Raw genomic sequence first — 23,678 nt, 5'->3', positions numbered from 1 at the left:
GCCTGGGGGTAAAAGTAGTAAATTTTTTTGCATCTTTTTTTGGGTTCTCAAAATTAATATTCTCGGCAAAATTCAGCTTGTTCGTATGATTTTTAAAGGGCAAATCTTTTAGGACTGGACTATTAGTGATTGGTGTAACGTGAATGGTGTGAAGTTAAATGTTGAAAAGTGTCATGTAGTCGCATCCTCTTTTATTGTCAACTTGGTGGGGAAATTTTAAAATCTAAAAATACAATTGAAGAATTGCTAGTTTCACTTGATACTTCATTAGCTTTTGGCTTTCATATTAATGAACTTGTTCATAAAGCATAAAAATTATTAGGATCTGTTAAGAGACCAATTTGTACAGACCATATGCAGGCGTAGTTTTCCCTATCTTCGCAATTATAGAGCAATATTACAGTAAAATGACTCTCTGACGACTGGACTAATGGATTTTTTTTAAAGGAATAAATTGAATTTTGTAAAAATGATTTTTTGTTAGTTTGCGAATAATAATCATTTAAGCAAAACAAATTCCCGTCATTTACGACGCAAAAGCGAGTGTGCGAAATTCAAATTCAGTTGGTTAAAATACGTAAGAATACACTCTGAAACTTCGTAGGTTTTGTTCGTCCACGAAACAGCCCTTAAACTATATGGATTTATCGAAAACTAAAGTACTGTTTGGGGGTTTGCCGCCTCTCGATTATATTTTATCAACCAGTTATCAAATAGATAGACAACGAAATTTGCATAAAAAATTTAAACTTCATTTGATAAAAACGTATTATATTATTTTGATAACGTCGTATTTTTTAAATTGAACTTAAAATTCAGGTTCGGTACATATACAACGTTCGGACAAGTTTTAAACGTTTTATTATTATATCTTTAACTTTTTGAAGATATATCGAATAAATAGATTACATAATATTTTGGTTCCGAACCATGTGTCATTGTAGACTTCAAGAATATTTGTCTAATCGTTTTTATTGACCTGTTTTCAGCCATTATTAGTCCATAAATAAAAATAAGTCCACGTAAATCCATCGTATGTGCCGATAGGATGTTATCAGATGAAGGTGTATTAATAGTAAAATCCCGTTAGGCTCGTGAAGTCATCAGCTCACAAAGAAATGCTTTTACGATACAAGAAGAATGGGTTTTATTTTATAGAGATAAGAGATCGCGATAATGTGTGGATTTTGATGTTCTCGAGGTAATTAAATAATCATGATGTAGGTATTATAATAGTGGTTGGTTCTGACGGTTATGTTGATGTTATCTTTGTGATTAAAGAGAGTAAATATATAATTACAAGTTACATATAACTATTATATATATATATATATATATATATATATATATATATATATATATATATATATATATATATATCTGCCTCTGTCTGGCACATAGAGAACAAAAAGAAAAAATCCTATGATTAAAAAGTAATTAGTAATTAACAATAATATAATATTAAGTACACCTAATTACTTTTTAATCATAGGATTTTTTCTTTTTGTTCTCTATGTGCCAGAGTTAAAACACACCAGCAAAAGATGACAAACAAAATTTTTACTATCTGTACCTAAATTTTAAAGAATTTTAAAATGTATTTTGTCCACTATTTTATATTTTATGTGTGTGTTATTAATGTTGAGTGTCTATGCTTTTACAAATAATCTCAACGACTAGTAAGTTGCACTGAAGATTTGTGATATTTTATAAATATTTACATTTTTTTTTTCTTATTACAGTGTCTTGAAAAAGGAGTAAAACCATTCCGAAAGCTAGACAAAAAGTCATAAGAGTGTTTCATTAACATCCCGGCCAATTTTCTGACTGCAACCCTAATAAACTGTGTTGTTTGTATATATATATATATATATATATATATATATATATATATATATATATATATATAGGTATATATTAAACCTAGAGCTAAGATTAATACGCATAAGTAGCTCGACAATCCGTTGTGGATCTTGGCCTGATCACAAAGAAGTCGCCACTCCTGTCGATTCCTCGCAACTTTCCTCCATCTTCTGACCCTTAGAATCTGTAGGTCTTCTTCCACATCATCAATCCATCTCCTCCGTGGTCGTCCTCTACTTCTTTTGCCTCTGGTTTTGAAAATGTTAATCTCTTCGTGTATTCGTGATCTGACACCTAGCATCTGACATCTGACACAATCACGAACATCTTAAAAAGATAAAACAATAATTTTCATTATGATAATTGCAGAAAACCGTATATAGCAAAAATTCAAAGGTATGGAAATTACATGGTCCTTCGAGCCAGAAAGAAAATTATTATTTTATTATTAACAACCATAAATACCGTCTTTCTGTTTTATTTTTATTTAACGAACAAACATAAAATACAATACAGATTTATACAGTAAGGTTCTTGTGGATCTTGATGAGAGTGAATGCGTGAATGATGTTGGCGCTCTTGCCCTCCCGTTCTTCACAACAGGTACACACGCGCAAGGATCGAATACACTGCTGTCGGAATTTCCAAAAACAGTTTTAATATATGGCGGGAAGCAACACCATCTTTATTGTAAAGTTTAACACATGTCAGCTTTAGTTATTAATACAATTTATTTTACAAAAGTTTTCAATAAACTTCACGTTATTGTTAATTTTAGAAATTAATGTTAAAATCACAGAATTCTATATTTACTGAATTACTTCAAAACTCTTTGCTACTAAGAAATTTTATTTACTTAAGACCTTCATGACTACATACATTACCAAGTGTTACATATGGTGGAACTCGTATTGAAGGACTCCAGTAGTAATACAGTGTTGGATTTAAAAAGTCAAAGTGACCAATGATATCAGAAGTCTGGCAACATTCCAAACATCAAATTTGAAATTTCCATATTGTAGAATAGGTATCTAGACTTTTGGTCCGCCCTGTATATATCTGAATTGTCAATATAAATGAATCACATAAAATTAAATTATTTTATATACCAATTTACCAAGATTTTTTTTACCAATTAACAAAAACAGAATTGGTTTAATTTATTAATGTTTTGTATTTTGAGAACGATTTCCGAAGTGGAATTCGAATAAATTTATTTTAAAGTAAAATTGTGGCTTATTTCCAATAAACACAGTAAATCTTTATTTTAGTTTTTCTAAAAACAAAAAATCTACTGTATTGTTGCATTGGTTTGCTTGTCAATTATTACATTTTTTTCTCCATCATTTTCTAGAAATAAACTTCAGTGTCAATTAGAGACCGTGTCATAAATCCACCATCGAGGACTCGTAAATAAAAGTAAAAGACAACCATATATACCCACCTCCCATCAATTATTCGACTATTCCATGTATCTCAGACGTAAATGTCGTAAAGATTGCCTTTGAATTTTATTTTGTCCGAAAATAGAAGTAAAATAACAAGTCGTACGATTAACAGTGATGTGAAATCATAAAAATATACAAATTAAAACAAAAGCACGTCTTATAGATTTTGCGATTTACAGAATTAGATTATAATCTGCTACCCTATTATAAAATATTGTTTTTATATTCTAAAGTTTGACTGCTATACTCATGCAAAAATATTCATAGTAATTTGATCAGAATATTTAGTGTTATGTATGTATGTTTAGCGTTAACAAATCTTTTGGCCCATTGCTGGATGGACAATTTCCATCGTTTTCTGTTTTTAGCTATCAGCTTCCAATCTCTGATTCCCATCTCTCTGACATCTTCCATCACTACATCTCTCCATTTCTTGGTCTTCCTCTCTGTTTTTGCCCTCAGGTACTCTCCAAACAATATTCTTGACTAGTCTATTACCTTGCATTCTTTCTAGATGGTCGAGCCATTCTAGTCTACGTTTTTTCACCATTTTTATTATTGTAGAGTTAGCATACAATTGGTACACTTCTGCATTAGTTCGCCTTCTCCATTCTCCCTCTACTACTTTTCCAGAAAACATTCTGCGAAGTATCTTTCTCTCCTATGCTTCCAATCCATCCATATGATCCATACTCCACTTCCATTTTAAAGGAGCCCCTGGTGTTTATTCCTTTTTGCTCGAGATTTCCATGTACATGGATTTATTAATATTAACTTTCAGTCCAATTTTAGAGTTTTCCCGAATCAATTTTTTTGCCATATTTGCCAGTTCTTTTCAATTTCTTGCAATGATAATCACATCATCAGCGTAGGCTAAGCATTGGTGCTCCTTGTATAAAATAGTGCCAGACCTATTTATCTCACTAACTCTTACAATTTTTTCTAGAACTATATTGAATAGCAATGTAGACAACGGGTCTCCTTGGCGAACACCTTTTTTCACTTCGAATTCACAGCACAAATGGTTTGTCTAAATGTCATTTTTATCAATCTTACTATTTTTTCTGGCACTTAAAATTCTTTTAGCGTTTCTATTAATTTGTTTCTGTCTATTATATCGTAGGCGGCTTTGTAATCAATGAAAAGTACTTGTGCTAAAATGTTGTATTCATAACAATTGATCAGGATTTGTTTTAGCATAAAAATTTGATCGGCTGTAGATCTTCCCTTGCGAAATCCTTCCTGGTGTTCTCCTAGATTTTTCTCTACATATATTTCTAATCGTTTTTTAATTAGTATTTCGAGCACTTTATATATTACCTCTAACAAGGATATTCCTCTATCGTTTGTGCATTCAGTTCTATCTTCCTTTTTGTGTATAGGAATTATACATTCTTGAGGCATTTCTTCGGCATCCAGCACTTCTAGTATTAGCTTACTAATTTGGTTTATTAAAGCCTCTCCTCCATATTTTAAGTTCTCTGCCACAATGCCGCTCTCCCCGGGGCTTTTTTGATTTTTCTTATCTTTTATTATTTCTTAATTTCTTCTCTTGTGGGCTTTGGTATTTCTTCTATTACTATTTGAGGTTTAGGAAAATTATAATTTTCTTCAGTAGTCACTCTGTAGCATCTCTTCGAAATATTCTTTCCACCTTTCACATATTTGATCTTCATCCACTATCAGGTTTTCTAGCTTATCTTTTACATTCATCGTTCTTCCCTGATACCCAATTTTAATGTATTTTACTCTTTGTAAAAATTTTTTATTTCATTTTTCTTGTAATTTTCTTCAATACGCTTTACTTTATCATCCATATACTTTCTTTTCCAGGCTCTTAGGATTTTCTTTACTTTTTTTCGTTGTTGGGCATAACTTTCTAGGTCGTCTTGTTTTTGCGATCGCAAACTTTTTAATCTTAACTATGATTTTTTTTAACTCTGTTCTACATTCGTCATCGAACGAGTGGTTTTTCTACATCTTTTTGTTCTTCGTATGTTCTTCGAAGTTGCTTCCTTTATAGTGTTTGTCATTTTCAAGAACTTTTGTTATAGGTTACTCACAGGAGTGAGTAGGTCTTTTTTGGGTCTTGTTTGGCGTAGGTTTCTTGTATATCCTTTAGATAATCCTGCTCTACCTCAAATTTTAGCAGTTTTTCGAAATCAAATTTATGTTGCACTTTCTTTTTCCGTTTATGCTTTTTAATTATTGCTTCTCTCATATTAATTCTAACCAAAAAATGATCAGAGTCTATGTCAGAACCTCTGCACGTTTTCACATTTGTTATTAAATTGGCGAATTTACCTTATATTAAGATGTGGTCTATTTGATTAGTTTCATTTGATTCCGAAATTTTCCACGTTCTATTATATATATTTTTGACGTGACAACGTCTTAAATTAGGTTGTGGCTCGGAGTCATTCATGAAAAAGTGTAACGCCCGCTCACGTCTGTTACAGTGAATCACCGAACGAGAGAGAGGCCCGCCGGACCGGCGAATGCCTTGCGTCTCTCTCCCACTCAAACATGATCGGTCCGCTGCGCGCGCAGCACTAGAGAATTAGGCGCGTTGAATCGGTGCGTGCTTCCGTGCTTGTGTCTCTGTCTTTCTCGAGCGTTCTTGGCGTTCAAGACACATTACAGCAGAAACACTTCCTTTCATTTCATATTTCTCCTATCATCGTCCTATCCTCAACAAAATCACTCAAATAGAAATTAGTTAAGTTTAAGTTTACATGTACAATGTTTTAGTAAACAAAATATATTTCTATAGTTAAAATTTGTGCAATTCTTATTTTCATTCAATTCCTTGTTCCTATTGTGCAATTTAATAATATTCATATCAATAAATATTCTACCGAGAAAAAGACGTTGTCACGTAAAATCTTCGCCCGTAAAACCGACTTTACAGGCAACCGATTTTTTTCTTCTGAAATGCGTACTCATTATTTTCATCATGTTTTCAATTGCAAATGTAATCAATCTTTGTCCATTATCATTTGTATTCATGTGTTTACTTTCGCCCCTGTTATGTTTTATATATTATATCTTCTCTTCCGACTTTTGCATTTGCGTCGCCTATAATAATTTTAATATCTTGTCTGGGCATTTCTTCAGACAATGACTCTAATTATTCATAAAATTAATCTTTTACTTCTTTTTCTTCTGTTGGAGCATGTATATTCATCAGCGATATCATGTATCATATCATATCATTATAATGGGTCGTCTTTCCCTTTTTACACTACTATATGCCGTTTTTTGGGTCCATATTTCTAGAATTTTCTCGTTTGAAAGTACCATTTCCAGCCCATTCCCATTTTATGCCATCCAGTTAGTTTTTTTGTACCCAATCTTCCCGTTTTTACCTTCAGCTCTTAATTCCTTGCCTTTATTTACAATTTTCTGCCTCATGTATCTTTCCTTTTCGGTCAGGTCATCGTTGATGATGATCTTTTCTCCAGTAAGAAATCTGAGTTTGCTTAATTATTATTTAAATGGGAATAAGCCACAATTAAAGGTTAAAGTACGTTTATTGACGTTTCAATTTCCTCTTCGAAAATCGTTCTCAAAATACAAACATCACTAATGTTTACAATGTTGACGTGTGCTGCCGAATTGAAGCGATGCTTCATGATGATTACAGTCACCGTGCGCTGTTGCCAGTAATTGTCATTCGTAAAGTAATTTAATGATTTCTTGAAAAACATATTTTATCTTTAAATATTTAAATTAATTTGAAATATGATTATGTAGTTTTAAGTACTGAAAATAAATTTTAGATTTTAGGGGATGCAATGCATCGCTTGCATCCATGCACCGCACGCCCCTGCGAGATTCTTTTTTCAGAAATTTCTCACTGCTCGATTACGAAGCCTTTTTAAATTCACATAAATATGTAAACAAACCGTAAATTATTTTTCGCTACTAATCGCGATATTTTGGATTTTAGTAAGAGAAAAATAAATTTACTTTTATCTGCTTAGTGCACCGTTGCCGATAATTTAGTGTTATACTGATTCTTAAAAATGAAAGCATATATTTTCTTGAAATATAAATCTGTAAGAAATAAATTATTAGATATCATAAAACTCTTTTCTTTTCCAGATGTTCTTAGAACAATTTTCAAGTTCTCTAGTTATTTTTCATCATTTATCAATAGAAAAAAAAATAGATAATGTCTCTAGAAATATCATATGCTATAAGTGCTAAGCAACTTGGAATCCGCGTGTACTGTATACTGGAATAACTATCCCAGCGAATATGAAAAAATATATTAGCCACCAGCGTCGAACACTTGTTTCTCAAAGGCCATATGTCGCGTCGTCCTATCAAATACCTCCTCTAAGATAGCAGTCGTTAATATCTGTAATAAAGATATGCTGCTGTTGTTGGTATCTCTAAGAAATTAGCGTTTTCGCGAAAATGCGCGCCAGATGGGTTGGTTACGTCGAAGAACGGTACCGCAAGAATATCGAGGGAAGCGAATTCAAAGATTTACAAAGTAACCGAGGAAATAGAAAATTATAATTAATTGGATATTAATAGTAGAAAACGTGGATTATCGTTGACTTATTAAAATAACTGTATTAATGTGCAGTCGCAGGTGCAGAGATGCTAAGAAACTGCTGTTAATATTCTCTATAACGTATATTTTGACGGAAATTTATTTAGAATTTTATTTCGAACCCACTCTAATAAAATTGTTTTGTTTTTTTCTATTAGGCCAGTAAAAAAAGATGAAATACGGCGAAATAAGTTCTACTTAGCCTCCACTTCACTTTTGGACTCATCCCATTGGTTGCTTTTTATTTTTTAGGGGTAAAAACTACCCCTATTAGAAAAAAAGATGTGTAATTGTAAATGAAAGCGGGTAATTGATTCAAATCATCTTTTAATGAAGTGAATGAATATCAATTAACATTAAACAGCATAATCTAAGATTTTATCGCACTTTAACCCCTAAATTTCACCCCCTTGAATAGTTTTAATTAAAACAATATCATTGAACACCTTGTTTCCACTTATTTTCATGGAAATTTGGATTTAAGTTATACTTACCCTCCACTTCAAAATTGGACTTGTGCCGTTGGTTGTTTTTTATTTTTTAGGGGTGAAAACCAGCTACCTATTAGAAAAAAATCATATAATTTTAAATTCAAGCATTTTGGAAATATTCAATTATACAGTGACATTAAATTTAGATTTCTTTACTGTTTTAATCTTTTACTACATAATTTCTACCCTTATAAAAACCACCGCTTGCGATGAAATTTGAATGGTTGTAGTATTTTTTTTTTTATTGAAACCATTAATTTTTTGAAAGAATTTTAAGCGCACAAAAAACTATAATACTAAAAAACTGTTGACAAATTGTTTTACAATCGTTTGACATTTATGACATTTATAGAGTGGGTGCATTTTTGTCAAAAGTGGAGTTAAATACTAAATTAAAAATATTTATAAATAGTTTTACATATTCGAATGGAATTATTCGAACATACGGCATAATCCGCCCTCATGCAAAATTCATGCCCTCAAATTTAACCCCCTACTGCCTCGCATCAACCACCAGTTTTTTTTTGAAATATCAAGAGTGGTCGAGTGGCACATCATTTGAAAGGTAATTTTTTTCTCTACACGACACTGTATTTTTTTTTTTTAATTTGTGTAATAACTGAAGATAATTTTGGATTTAACTAATTCGTTGGTTGAATACCAGTAATAACAAGAAATACTCCTAGTGAGCTCCAATACAATATCTGACCTCCAATGGCCTCCAATTCAATTAACATGTAATACGATATCAACACGCCACAGTGTTGAAGATAATATTTTTTCTTTTTGTAAAAATATCACTGTTTCATATGTTTTTTTAAAAGATAATGAATCCTAATTATCTTCTTTAGTGTTTACCAGAGATATTATTGTAAAGGCTTACAAAAACATCGATTGTACAATACGTGTTGTTCCTAATAGTGTATTTTTATGTTAAATGGCGAAGTTAATAGACATAATTGTCGTTATAGGAGTAACAGTAATCCTCATTTATTCTTGGAGACACATACACAAACATCTTAGAAATTAAATGCATAGGTCGGCATTTTACTGAATCACGTTATTGGACGATTATTTCTTGAAGGAAATTTCAACGAAAAAACCTATTTAAATTTGTTAGATCTTATTTACGCTGATCACTGACACATTGGAATCTGATAATCATCTTTTAGAGGATGAACTGACTTTCTAACAGAACGGGGCACTCCCACATTATGATATACGCGTAAACAATTTTTGAATCAACGTTTTTGGGGACGTTTGATTGGCAGAAGAGGCGCAATAGAGTGGCCGTCTAGATCACCGGATCTTTTGCCTTTGAATTTTTATATGGGAATACCTAAAATCAAAAAATACGCCATTCCGCCTGCAGATTTTGCAGAGTTGCGACAAATAATTGTGACAGAATGCCGATTATTGACACCGTAGGTATTTGAAAATGTACAAAGAGGCTTTGAAAATAGACTATGTTATTGTATGGAGGTCACAGGTCCTTCGAATATTTAATTGGTTAATTTGACGAAATTTGATGTTTTTTGTTATAACAAATATTTAACCAATAAATTAATTAAATCCGTTTCGTCAAGTTTGATTAAATTAAATTAATCAAACTTGACGAAACACTAACAAATACCAAATGCATATATGAGAACATAATATCAAGTATTCATCAAAAAGCACAGGAGGTCTTAGGAATCAAACAAAATAAAATTAGTAACAAGCTTTGGTGGAATGAAGACGTCGAAAATGCGGTAACAGAAAAGAAAAGATTATACCATAAGTGGTTGAATACAAAAGATGACGCAGACAAAGACCGATACAATGAAATGAAGAAGAAGACTAGAAAGATAATTATGACCGCCAAAAATGAGATATGGGATAGAAGGTGCAGAGAGATAGAATCTTATATTGGAGGACGACAATGCACTGAGGCGTGGAAGTTTATAAACTCTGTTAAGAAGCCGACTAACGAGAAAGTGATTCTAAATCCCATAAATCCCTAGGATTGGACACATTATTACAAACATCTATTAAATGAGAACAGAGACGAATTTAAAGAAGATATGAATTCATTAAGAATCGAAATTCTGGGAGAGCATATTACCATAGATATCAACATAGTTCAAAAAGCTGTAGCAAGGATGAAGAATGGAAAAGCAGGTGGACCAGAGGGAGTAACTACGGAATTAATAAAGAATGGCTCAGAGAAATTACACAGAATGATCACGGTGATATTTAACGAATATATTAATGGACATCCAACACCAGATGAATGGAAAACAGCATATATGACCCCAATATATAAAAAAGGTGACAGGAGAAATTGTAAAAACTATAGAGGGATATCGGTCACAAGCTCAATGAGTCGACTATACGGTCGAATACTACGGGACCTGATAGAGGAAGATTATCAATCGTCTGAAGACGAAGAACAAGGAGGATTTAGAGCAGGTCGTTCATGTACAGATAACATCTTCTGTCTTAAACAAATTATAGAAAAGAAAATTGTGACAAATAGAGAGTTACATATGACTTTTGTAGATCTTGAGAAGGCATATGACACAGTCCCGCTAAATAAACTATAGGAAGTCCTGGGCACATCAAACATACATCAAACATTGGTTAGTGCTCTCAAAGATCTATATTATGGTTCAAACTCCCAAATGAAATTCGGAAACCTCTTAGCTGAAAAATTTGCAGTTACTAAGGGTCTCAGACAAGGATGTTGTATCTCTCCGACTCTATTTAAGATTTATATCTCTGCAGCTCTGAAACAATGGAAAAGGAAAGTCAAAGGAATGGGTATACAATTGAACGATCAGGATTACATATTATATACTTTACAGTTTGCAGATGATCAGGTGGTGATCTCAAATGACAAAGATGACATGGAATACATGCTTAGAAAACTAATTGAAGAATACCAGAAATGGGGATTAAATATCAATTTAGAAAAGACAAAATACCTCTCAATTGGAGCTGAAGGACAACAACTCGATATCGATGACAATCACAAAATAAATCCATGCAACGAATATAAATACCTGGGCGTCATCTTCGACCGTAGTGGAAAAGACGAACGAGAAATAGAACATCGAATTGTACAAGCACGAAGAGCTATATCATGTTTGAACGGAGTTCTATGGAGTAAAGAAATATCAAAGAAAAGAAAATGGAACATCTATGAGACAATGGTTAAAAGTAGCCTACTTTATGGAGCTGAGACATGGAGAATAACCGAAAAATATAAGAAAAAGGTCGAAGCCACGGAAATGGATGCCATCAGAAGATCGATGAGAATATCACGAGCCGACAGAATACGGAATGAAGTGATAAAACAACAAATGGGTATAGAGGGCACTCTAGTTGAGGATATTAAGAGAAAACAGCTCATATGGTATGGACCTAACTCAAGACAGAATACAGTGGCGTTTGGGAGTCGGACAACGTCGTAAGACGTTATAAAAAACCGAATATATATATATATATATATATATATATTAATTAAATCCAAAGTTATCCCCAAAGTTATTCCGTAAACTAAAACAAAAATATTAAAAAAATATTGTAGAGTGTGTAGAGAAAAAAAAATCCTTTCAAATGATGTGCCACTCGACCACACTTGCTATTTAAACTGGGGGTTGATGCGTGGCAGTAGGAGGTTACATTTGAGAGCATGAAATTTGCTGAATTTGAAAATTCGTTCCCATCCCAATACAAATTGACGTGTTTGTTTTTTAAATTTGAAGAACCTCATGGTTTCTGAGTTTCTGGGGTGTCAAACTTTCGTTATAACACACTGTATTTGCTTTCTTTTCCAATGGATTCCATCCCGTTGCTTTTTTTTTAAATTCTTCCCATTTTCGGAGCTTTGGCTCATATTGAGCTGTAATGATGATAATAGTCAATAAATGCATGAAGAAAATTTTACCACAGTTGCGTGTTTGTTTAATTTAGTTAAATCCTATCAGTAGTTAGCACTTTTTTCTGGTACCTTAACTTGAAGTTAAATATCCTTTGTTAAATCAGATATAAATAAAATCTACTTCCAAGTGTCGGATGAAATTATATAAATATAGGTTTAATACGACAGTGATTTAATATACCAACAGATGTTTACCACGAGAGCTGTTATTTGAAGAATTCCTTGTACATTTCTCTGAAATTATTCCCAATTAAATCTGAAAAGTATGATAATATAAATTGTAAAACGATGTTTTTGTTGTAATTGTAAATATTTACGACGTTCCTGGTGTATACTAATCATCTCTTTCATTCAAGATTGCATTTTCATAAAAATCGCGTATAACAAATTATGGGTAACTGTTGCTTCAGCTTCTAACGTCTTTATTAAGACAGTTATTATTGATTTGATTGAAACAATATGTAGATGATCTCTTGAAATTCGTATTTGAGGATTAATTTTAAACATTTTCTACCAGATTATAGTATATTTCAGATTATAACGACTAAGGATTATATTTTTTCTACCAGTTTATGGTATATTTAAGATAATTACGACAAAAAAAAATTTTTTTTGAGGTTGTAGTCTCATTCATTCAATCTATTGATGTATATAATCTACATATGTTGCAATGGATTTCAAAACGAGTTATAAGTATTTATAGTAACAGGAGAGTTTGAATTTACCATTCTTATATAGAAGAATGGGATCATGCTAAGTGTAGATTACCTGATAATTATACTCATAAAAGCTATACGCTTTTGTAGAAGTCATTATTAGTAAGATGATCATTAGTAAGAACACCAACATAAACGCCCAAATTACAATAGGCATACACTGTTAGAAAGAGTGGAAAAAATATGCTATTTGGGCTGCAATATTAAGGATACTTGAGATCACAGCTACGAAATAAAATTAAGATAAGTAAGGACAACCAAACAAGTATCCAGAAGAATAATACAAGGATGGGCAGCATACGGAGCTCTTAGGAACGTTTTTAAGAGTGACATCCCAACTAATATGAAGAAAAAGTTTTCGACCAATGCGTGATACCGGTGATGACCTATGGTGCAGAAACATTATCGCTCACAAAGAAAAACGCGCAAAAACTAAGAGTAGCGCAGAGAAGAATGGAGCGATCAATGATAGGGGCCACTCTGCGAGACAGGATTAGAAACGAAGATCTACGAGCTAAGGTCAAAGTCATAGACGTCATTGAAAGAAGCTGTAACTTAAAATGGAAATGGGCTGGACACATTGCCAGAATGAAGGACGGAAGATGGACTCGCAAACTAGTTGAATGGAGACCAAGAGCCGATAAACGTAGTAAAGGAAGACCACCAACACGATGGCAAGACGACTTACGAAAGACAACAAAAAACTGGATACAGCAAGCACAAGATAGAACACTTTGGAGACAAACAGGGGAGGGCCATGTCCAGTCGTGGATTGAGAGAGGCTGATGATGATTGTAAAAGGCAGAAGCTCTTTTAACAGCCTTAGGAAGATTCGCTGCAACTTATCTTTAAGTATCAATATACGCATAAGAATTCTTAGATATTACGTCTTTAGTGTCTTCCTCTATGGAGTAGAAAGCTGGAGCCTTACAGAAGATACCATAAAACGATTAGAGGCATTTGAAATGTGGTGCTACCGTCGTATGTTGAGGGTCTCATATACACACCACACAAGTAATATAACTATTCTTCAGAGGCTAAGAAAAGACAAAGGAAGTAAAGGGGCAGTAAAGAGCGTTACAAGCTTAGTGTCGTTTTGGCAATATCTATGTTTTATTTTTATCTTAACATATTCGTTATCACCTCCCCTTTCCATCGATACCTTGCACGTTGTTGTACGTTGAGTCGTTTGGACGTTACAAGCTTAGTGCCGTTTTGGCAACGACTTTGCGGTTGATTTTTATCTTAACATATTCGTTACCCCCTCCCCTTTTCATCGATACCTCACACGTCACGATCCGATATGCCGTCGTGCCTCCACCAAAAAAAGCGTCAAAAATGAGCAGAATGAACCTTAGCGATTTCCCATGTTAATTTCCATAAGAGTTGGCCCAGTCCCCGTGCTGCCCCTTTACTAAAGGAATTATCAATACCGTAAAGAACATAAAATTGGCTTACTTCGGCCACATCATCGACTTTTACAGTTGATTCTAGAAGGCAAGATTGAGGGTTAGGGTACGTTTATGTTAGAGCTGCGATAAGATAAGAGCGGTTTAGCGAAGCAAACAAAATGATGTCATTATTTTATATGCAGGTGTTTATATTGGAGCGACGCGTTGAGCCATGCTTGGCAGCCGAGTACGATAAAAGCGGCGATAATTGTTCCGTCTATTTTCTTTGCGTTTATCAGAGGTGGCCGGCATGGATATCGACAACTTAATTAGTGAAATATTTATTAGGTCCCCCTTGTGGTACTACAAAAATAAAAATCATCATAATAGATTTGTTCTCGACAAATTATGGGACAAAGTAGCTGTAAAATTGAACACAAAACGTAAGTACAACGGCAATTTCCCCAGAACTAGTGACGATATTGTAGATGAGTCATCCCAAACGTTACAAGGTGAAAGTGATGAAGATGACGTAAGTGAACAGTCAGTAACAGACAACGTCCAATCTCCACTTGACCATCTTGAACATTTGGACTCAGCAACGTCTAGCGTTACGCCATCTTCGTCGCGAGCTTCAAGTTCTGCTAGAAATTATCCCAAAAAGCGTTTAACAAAAGAAGATATAGGTCAGGCTTTACTACAGGTAGAAAAACAAAAACTGAAGTTTATAGAACAAAAAAAGAATAAAAATGAAGAAGATGAAGATTTGAATTTTTTTCAAAGCTTACTACCGCATGTATGAAAATTCCCAGCTTACGATAAGCTAGAATACAGAATGAGGGTAATGAAATTAACTAAAACCAAGCGTAAATAGTTATGCAGTTGAAAACACTACGAACTCCAATTACGTCTAAACAACCAAGGGTTACGTCAATACAGCAAGAAATTTTTATAAGGCAGAAACACATTTAAATTTACCTCAATTACAGTCTCACTTTAATATGATATGATACTTTTGCTTTCTTGAATTAAACCTGGAGTGTTATATTAGATATTTGATATTCAACTCATTGAAAGGTTAAAGTTTACTTTTCTATTATTTTTCTAAAGTTAGCGTTACTACTACTTTCTTTTGTGTCTTTTTATGTTTTGCATTATGTTAGAATAAATTTTTTTTATAAAATATGACTACATTTATTACTTACCTGATTGTAATCATTAGCCGCTCTTCGGATAAAATAGGTCTACTATGACAGTTTCTCCATCTTTCTTCAATCCCATCAGCGATATGCGAAAGTATGTAATCAAAGGTATCTATTCTCATTCACATATACCTATATTCCATAAATTTTGTAGGATGTTGCCTTATTTGCTTGTACAGATGATGAAATTCTCCAAACATGTGCCTTTGGGTATTTATATGGTGTGCAGAGAATTTTCGCTTTTCATTTGCAGTTTCAACAATAAAATATTTAACAGCACTTGAAGTTGAAAGTATTTCTTCTTCAGAATCACTCATTTTAAGCAATATTTTCAATTAATTAGTTTGATCGAAAATAATAAATAAAACGTCACCTACGAAGCGGAGATCGTCGCTATTGTCGAAGCTACATTATAAACTGCATATCAAGAGAGGCCCTGGACGTAGGCGTATAGCCTGGCTGGATAATCTTAGGAAGTGGACTGGTCTAACATCAACTGATTTGTTTCGAGCTGCTGTAAATAGAATAAGATGGGTCAATGTGGTCGCCAACATTCTAGAAGATAGGCACATTTAGAAGAAGTCGTTGAAAATCGTCTTTAGATGTGGGACAGATATATGTTAGAGTCAGATATGAAAACAAATTCACGGGATGTATTAGCTTCCAAAACGTATTCGTATAAAATTTTATTACAATGTTGCCAGAAGTTTCCGCAAAATCGTAAAAAATGTGTAACATGTTTTTTCTTCAACGCCCTTTATCTCGAAAACGGACGCAGTTACAAAAATACTTCACTAAGCAAGCTCCAATTCTTTTTCAGTTTTTTACCTCTCCTAGAGACGATGTTACCTTTTTTTGAATCAGCCTGTATATGTATGGGTTTAAGACAGTTTTTTAGATTTTCTATCGAACACATATACACCTAGCATCTTGGATATATAGGCGATAATGAGACCATTTCTTGCATTTAATAAAACTAAATAAGTGATGTGATGAAATAATGATAATATTGATTTAAACAAAGTCTTTCTTTAATTTTGTATTTGTCTTTAAACATAATTTGTGGACTCTGATGTTTACTTTACGGCCAACTCAGTTGTCTTGAAACTTATTTTTCGAAATCAATAAATGTAAATTTACATCAAACACACTCTCCGATACATAATAAAAACGATTTAAAATATAATATAACAATGGGATAGGAGAAACTGAGAAGCTGCGTGGGAGAACGCTCCCTTTTCGAGAGACTATAAATGTCGAAACGCACAGTAAATCATGTCACGTCTGTTAAAAGTATGCTTGAAATGATTTTTCTTAAGGTAAGAAATAGGTTTTTTATTGTTGAAGTCCAGACGTTCAACAACTCTCGTTGATTTGATTCTCACATTGCTCTATATTCTCGGATACATTCAAATAGTTTGTGTCTGTCGACCGGGGGCCCACCGAGGATGAGGACGAAGATTTAAATAGATATAAAAGAATATTATAAGCAGGTTTAAATTAAAAATTGCATGAAAAATAACTAAAAAAGTACAGACATTAAATGAGAAGTAAAAAATAAAAAAATAAATGTTAATAAAGATTCGATTCGCAAGATTGTCAAAATTTAAAAGTCATAAATGCCATCCAATTAATATCAATATTGAATCTGTTTAAATTTGTATGACATTTCTCGTTTTAAAATAATTTCATATACATACAATTATTATTTTTAACATCTTATTTAGCTAACATAATTAAATTTACCATCAAATGATATTTAATTCTATTTTACTACTAATTTAATGTATCGTCTGAATTTGACAGGTCTGTCAGAAGTAAACAACATATACTTTGTTTATACGTTACCAGGTGGCGTTAGGTGCAAACATGATATTTTATTAAATTATTTTAATGTAATATAACTTAAGTATAAATAATAAATAAATAATAAAATTTATTTATTCAATTTTAAAAATATTATTTAAATTTAAAAACTGTACTGCACAGCCTACTGTAACATCTTTTTTTATTATTTAAAGAACAAAGTCGCACCTGAAAGTTATTAGTGACACTCCAGTGGCATTTGTGACAATTAAATTTTATGTAACATGTTTATACCATAGACATATAATACCAATAGACTGAGTGCTGCAATATATGCCCGTTCCCCAGTGCGACAGGGAAAACTGACGCAGAGCAGTCCCTGCATCTCTTTCTAATTTGCCAGATTTATCCACCAGGTGACCTAAATGACCAATGAGATAAACCCGGCCCATTAGAAAGAAATGCAGGGACTGCTTTGCGTCAGTTTTCTTTGTCACACTGGGGGAACCGGCTGGTATTGCAACGATCAGTCTATCATGTATTATATGTCTATGGTAACATTTCTTGGCTTCAAAACCTAAGGAAGTGGTTCAACACATCTACAACCGAACTATTCCGAATAGCTGCAATTAAAGTTAGGATAACTATGCTGATCGCCAACATCCGGAACGGATAGCCACCGTAAGAAGAAGAAGAAGGTCACATTTTAAGTAACCTTATAAATTGCCTAGAACACAATTTTTATCAAGTAACGCTTCCAGGTTATTTTGGGGAATTGTAAGAATGTCTTTTGTGAGAATGCTGAAAAATACGAACTATTAAGGAATGTAATGCAGGGCAAAATCAAAGACAAAATAAGCGGAGGCAGACGTAAAATCTCGTGGTTACGCAATCGCAGTGAATGGTTTGGATGCAGTTCAATTGAATTATTCATGTGCGTAACCAACAAGATTATAATTGCCGGAATGATTTACAATCTCCGATAGGAGTGGAACTTGAAGAAGAAGAATAATGTCTTTGAATTACATGTTTAGGACAATCTATCAGGAAGTGCGGTATACTCTCTACTGCATTACAAGTTTCGCATTTTGGAGGTTCGCTATTGGAGAAGAGATAGGCATGAGCATACCTACAGTGTCTAAGTCGCAGACGTGTAATAAACTTGTGACCTTCTACTTCTCGCAGTGGACTTCCACTAAAAGATGTCGCTTTTGATGTTTAAAAGTTTACAATTGCTATCCTTCCACTCCCTATTCCATGTACTTAACACCCTTTTTTTGGAGATAAACTTTTAAATCGCTAGCGCCACTCTGACACTCGGTTTCTGATGCGTCATTGGTGATAGCGTTATGCGCACTAGTATCTGCTTGTTCATTCCCTTCAGCGTCTATATGATATTCTATCCACAGAAAGTGGATTCTTCTGAAATTTTCTTGGGATCATTTTTTCAATGAGATGTTTATAGTATATGTTTTGTATAACTTTGACGGCACCGAGCGAGTAGGAAAGGACTAGACCAAAGCACTTAATGTTTTTAATATTAACTTGTTTGATGACTTTAAACAAATCAAATGGTTTCAGTAGATAGTTCACCAATTAGATGTTGGAGCATAGCAAGGCGATGAAAAAATCCATCAATATTCTTACTGCTTTTTTCCTTATAGGGGTGAATTTGCGTTTTATATATCTTTCCTTTAAGTGGGAGCAAATTTATCTAAGCATATTTGTCAAGGCCAGACATATTCTTGAACTACGCTTCTAGGATCTGTTGATCCAATAATATTCACTAGTAACATGTTAAGTTGGTAAAAGTTTACAGTGAAAGGTGGAAAGTGATTTTCTATAAAGTTTTTAGCAGGTTCAAGTAAATGAGATACTGATTATTTAGAAGTGTTTACTGAACTAACTTTAGTTCCTTTAACTTGGATGGATCTGCTTCAGGTGAAAGAATTTCATCAAAGCTACGTTTTGATTGATTAATTATGTGCCTGTCCTAGATATATTTGTTGTGATTTGTTTTTTTTTGTGGTAAATCTTCGGAAGATTGTACCAGGCCATGTCTTGTTAATGATGCCTGGCGTGTATTGGATTCAGGGTGGAAAGCTCCATCCGCACGCAGTGCTCTCAGAGGAGCCGTGATCACAGATCCAACCATAGCTGCCTGCCTACCAACTAAAGTCCACCCCCTCAATTGGACTATTCATGCGGTAGGTCCCTTTCAGACCGGTGCATCACATGAATAGCCACTTTTCTGTAGTATTTCTTTTTTTATAACGATTTGAGTTACTACTTCCAGTATTGCCGTGTATTCGGTCTTTCCCCTCATTGCCTCTTGCATTATTGTATTTGCGGTTTTGCACCATTGTGCATAGTTTCCATCTGCTACCTTTCCTATTCTTTCTAGGTAGGCCCTTTCTAGATCTTAAAAAACTAATGCAGTTTTAATTTAGTAATAAAGGTTTTAAATACTTTTCATACCTACAGAATTCATCAAGTTCCAAAATAATCCTGTTAGTTTCGGTTATTCGATATTATTGGAATTTTATTACAAGCCCTGTATATTTACCCGTATTGATCTATTAACTAAATTACATGTAGTCTGAAATTCGACAACGCCAACTGAAATAACTGAAAACAACATCAGGGTGTGACTCGTGTTATGGCACCCCAAAACGGGGGTGTGCAATAACCCTGCCCTATCCTAATTGCGTTTATCAGCCCTTAGGCTTTCTATTAGAAAACATTACTTGGTATTTTAGTGAATGACGAAGACCGGATACTGGTTTAAATTCATCATTCATTAGTTGTTGTTTTGCACAAAAAGAAACGTTTAATGTGAAACAACCCTTGAGAAGATATACTATTCTGTCATTTGGATACTTTTACTAGTAATAATTAGAACAAAAAAGTAATGTGGCTTTTATCTAAAAAATAAATACAAAATGTATATTGTTTACTAATAGTAATTATAGTCAGTTTCACTTTCTGGGCAGGTCAAACAAATAGAGGCCCAGGCACGCAAGCAATAGTTTAACTGAGTTTGAGAGACTTTAGGGTGATACAATTCATTGGAGCGAGGAGGATTAACTCGTGTAATCAGGAATCACTCCACCCTGTCCCAATGCTTCAGAGCATCCACTCCACCAGCCTCGATAGCAGTCTGTTGCGCTATAGAGGCTTCCTTATAAGCAAGGTGCTTGTCTCTCTTAAAGAAGCTAGAAGTTAGAACCTCTAAAAATCATACAAACAAGCTGAATTTTACTGAGAATGTAATTTTTGGGACCCCAAAAAGATGCAAAAAAGTTTAGCACCCTCATCCCCTTAAAACGTCCCCTCATAGGGGAAGGAAAAAACGGAAAAAATTGATTTACCAATAATCTGTATGCCACAGAGTTCCCGCAGAAACAACGCTTAAAGCGACCGGCGATTTTAAATTCCAGTTACTCGCGTGAAATCAATTTTAACTAAAATTTGTATTAACTCGGCAGTAAAAATTAGATATCTAATGATCAGAGTGACAGTTTATATAAAGATGTTCAATAAAGAAACGTTGCGCGATTTCTTACGATTCTCGTGAGATCAATACAGTTGATCATTTCCATTGATCGGTCACTATGGAATTTCCATTATTGTAGTCTAATCTTCGAAACGCATAGCATGAAATTCCGATTTTGAGCTTTTCCAACAAATGTGAAGCATTTAAAATATGCCTAAAAACGCTAAATTTAAACTTTCATATTACAAACGATCTAAAATGTTTAAAACTGCTTCTTTTCGATTGCATAAGGATCGTTTGTAATGTGAAAAATTTACCTGAGAAACGTCTGTATAACATTTTTTGCTGCAAATTGAATTTAAAGGTTAAATAGCAATAAGTACAGGTAAAAACACACATCTGCATCAGTGGCGTGCCGTGACATTTGAAGAAAGGGATGCAAATTATAGGAAATTATAAAAAGACTTACTAACCTTTTTACTTGTAGTGCAGCTCTATTCTTCTGTCATCCTTGGCAAACTCATTTATGACAGACTCGTAAAAACTGGGATTTTCAGACATTTCTTTAATAAGTTCTTTTTCAATTGATAAATTCGCTAAGTTAGCTAGCCTCTCCTCACTTGTGAAATTTCTGATTTCACAAGTGAGGTTTTTAATCTGCTTTAGTACAGAAAAACTTCGTTCTACAGACTCACTTGTAGCGGGTATTGTTATCACTAAGTCACATAATTTTGAAACCTCACTATATGCTTCATCCAGTTCAGTTTGTTTAAGAAATGTCAGCATTTTAGAACTAGTATCAGTTTGTACAGAGTGTTGAGAAGCTTACAAAACGCACAGTTGGGAATGCAGGGAAAGAATAATTACTATTTAAATGGAAATAAGCCACAATTAAAGGTTAAAGTACGTTTATTGACGTTTCAATTTCCACTTTGGAAATCGTTCTCAAAATATAAACATTAGTAAAGAATGCAGGGAAAGAATGTCAAAAAAGTTTGCATAATGTGCAAACTTTGCCTCTGCCGTTGCCTCTTCCGGAAAACTACAGTTGGCATATTTATTGAAGTTGCATAACTCCACAAATCTTAACTCACGAAGGTTTTTAAATTTTTCTTTAAGCTACTGGGAAATATTATCTATTATTTCACAAAAAAGTCGATTATAAAATATTTTTGTGCCGCCTACATCGTCAATTCTAATACGTTTTCTCTTGGGTTCCAACTCTTAGACGTCGCAAGTTTTTTGCCACATGATATCAAATTGCTCCCTCTGTCTGTTGATTTGGACTTCAAATTCGTTAACTTTTTTAATACAAAATCCAATATCATTCGATTTAGTCTGCAATACATCAAATAAAATATCTGTAAGGAAATATTTCAGAAAATACTTGAAGCAAAAAATTAAAATCAAAATCTTGTTTGACTAATTCCAAATAACCTCTTGAGGAATTCACAGTTTCAGGGTCCCAACGGTCTTTATGCTCCAAAATGCTTTTAAATAACTCTATTAGGGATTGCCGATATTGGGAAACTGTTTTTACCAACCTCCCATTGTAGTTCCATCTGATGGAAGCTGCTCGAGGGAACCTTTTCTGAAGAATGACATGTAAACTATGTGTCCTTTTGGACGATTTAGAAAAAAAAAGCAGCCATTCCGCTCAAGGTTTGGAAAAATACTTTGCAAGTCTTATTGAGTGCGACTGATTGCGCTAGAACTAGATTTAGCCTGTGTGCGAAGCAGAGCACAAAAATTGCATTTTGAAACCTCTCCTTAACTTTGATTTGAAGTCCTCCCAGGTGCCCAGCCATTACGGCAGCTCCATCATAACTTTGAGCGACAAGTTTGGAACCAAAGTCCAGTTCCTCAACTATATTACAAACATGTCTTTATATACCTTCTGCCGATCTATCTGCAGTTATATCCAAAAATCCCCAAAATCGTTCTTGTATTTCACCATTATTTTTGATGTAACGCAGAACAACCGACAATTGACTCAAATTGACGATATCTGTAGTTTCATCTAGAACAATGGAAATACATTGTGCTTCTTTTATTTCTTCTTTGATTTTTTGCAGAACAATATTTGCCACAGACTTAATCAAATCGTTTTGTATCCTATTCAAGGTACCTCGAAATACAGTAGATTGATCTAAATGACTTTTTAGTAGCTCGTCATATTCAGATAAAATATTTGCTAAAACTCCACAAAATATTTCTCCTATTTACAGATTCATAATTTTCATTATGCCCTCGGAAACTAAGTTCATGTTCACCAAGGAAACATGTAATGTGAATCAGTCTCTTTACTATTTCACGATTTTTTTTACTTGCTCATTATGCAAGCGGTGACTAACTTTAAGCTGATTATCTAGAGCGTGATCAATTCGTGTTTTCCCAAAAGTCTTTTCTTTTATAACTGCTTCTAAATGCGTTTTACTTAAAATGTGTCATTTTATAGATTTGCGCAAATTATTTAAATCTGAGTAACCCGTACTATTCAACACGTTTTTCTCACTTATAATAAATAATATACACGGAAAACAAAATAATCTCGAGAGAGTTTTACAACCTGTCAACCACTTAAAGTCTTAAAGGAACCTCGTATATATGTTTGTTAAAATAACGTGTACATTTCGTCGACTTGGTTTGAATTTCCAGTAATGGTTTTAGCCTGCCTACAGATATAACATTACACTTTTCTTGAAAGTTAAATTTTGAAAATCCACATTTTAATAAATCGCACACAATTAAGCACTGCCCATTACTGTTTTCC

General features: G+C 33.5%; 2 protein-coding genes across 2 annotated transcripts in view; both read left to right on the top strand.

Annotated features, from left to right (window-relative positions):
• Positions 1 to 23,678, top strand: part of sn (fascin domain-containing protein singed) — a 156,227-nt gene that overhangs the window by 95,124 nt on the left and 37,425 nt on the right. The window lies entirely within an intron of this gene.
• LOC140448640 (uncharacterized) lies at positions 14,712 to 15,203 on the top strand. Its single transcript, XM_072541738.1, has one exon. It carries the CDS (start codon positions 14,712 to 14,714, stop codon positions 15,201 to 15,203), a length of 492 nt encoding a protein of 163 aa, XP_072397839.1.

Source organism: Diabrotica undecimpunctata, chromosome 8 (genome assembly GCF_040954645.1).
Source record: "Diabrotica undecimpunctata isolate CICGRU chromosome 8, icDiaUnde3, whole genome shotgun sequence".
Classification (NCBI taxonomy): Eukaryota; Metazoa; Arthropoda; class Insecta; order Coleoptera; family Chrysomelidae; genus Diabrotica; species Diabrotica undecimpunctata.
This window is presented reverse-complemented; position numbering and strand designations above follow the sequence as displayed.

Coding starts and splice junctions, on each gene's coding strand:
- LOC140448640 (XM_072541738.1), top strand. CDS start 14,712: ATGGATATCGACAACTTAATTAGTGAAATATTTATTAGGTCCCCCTTG.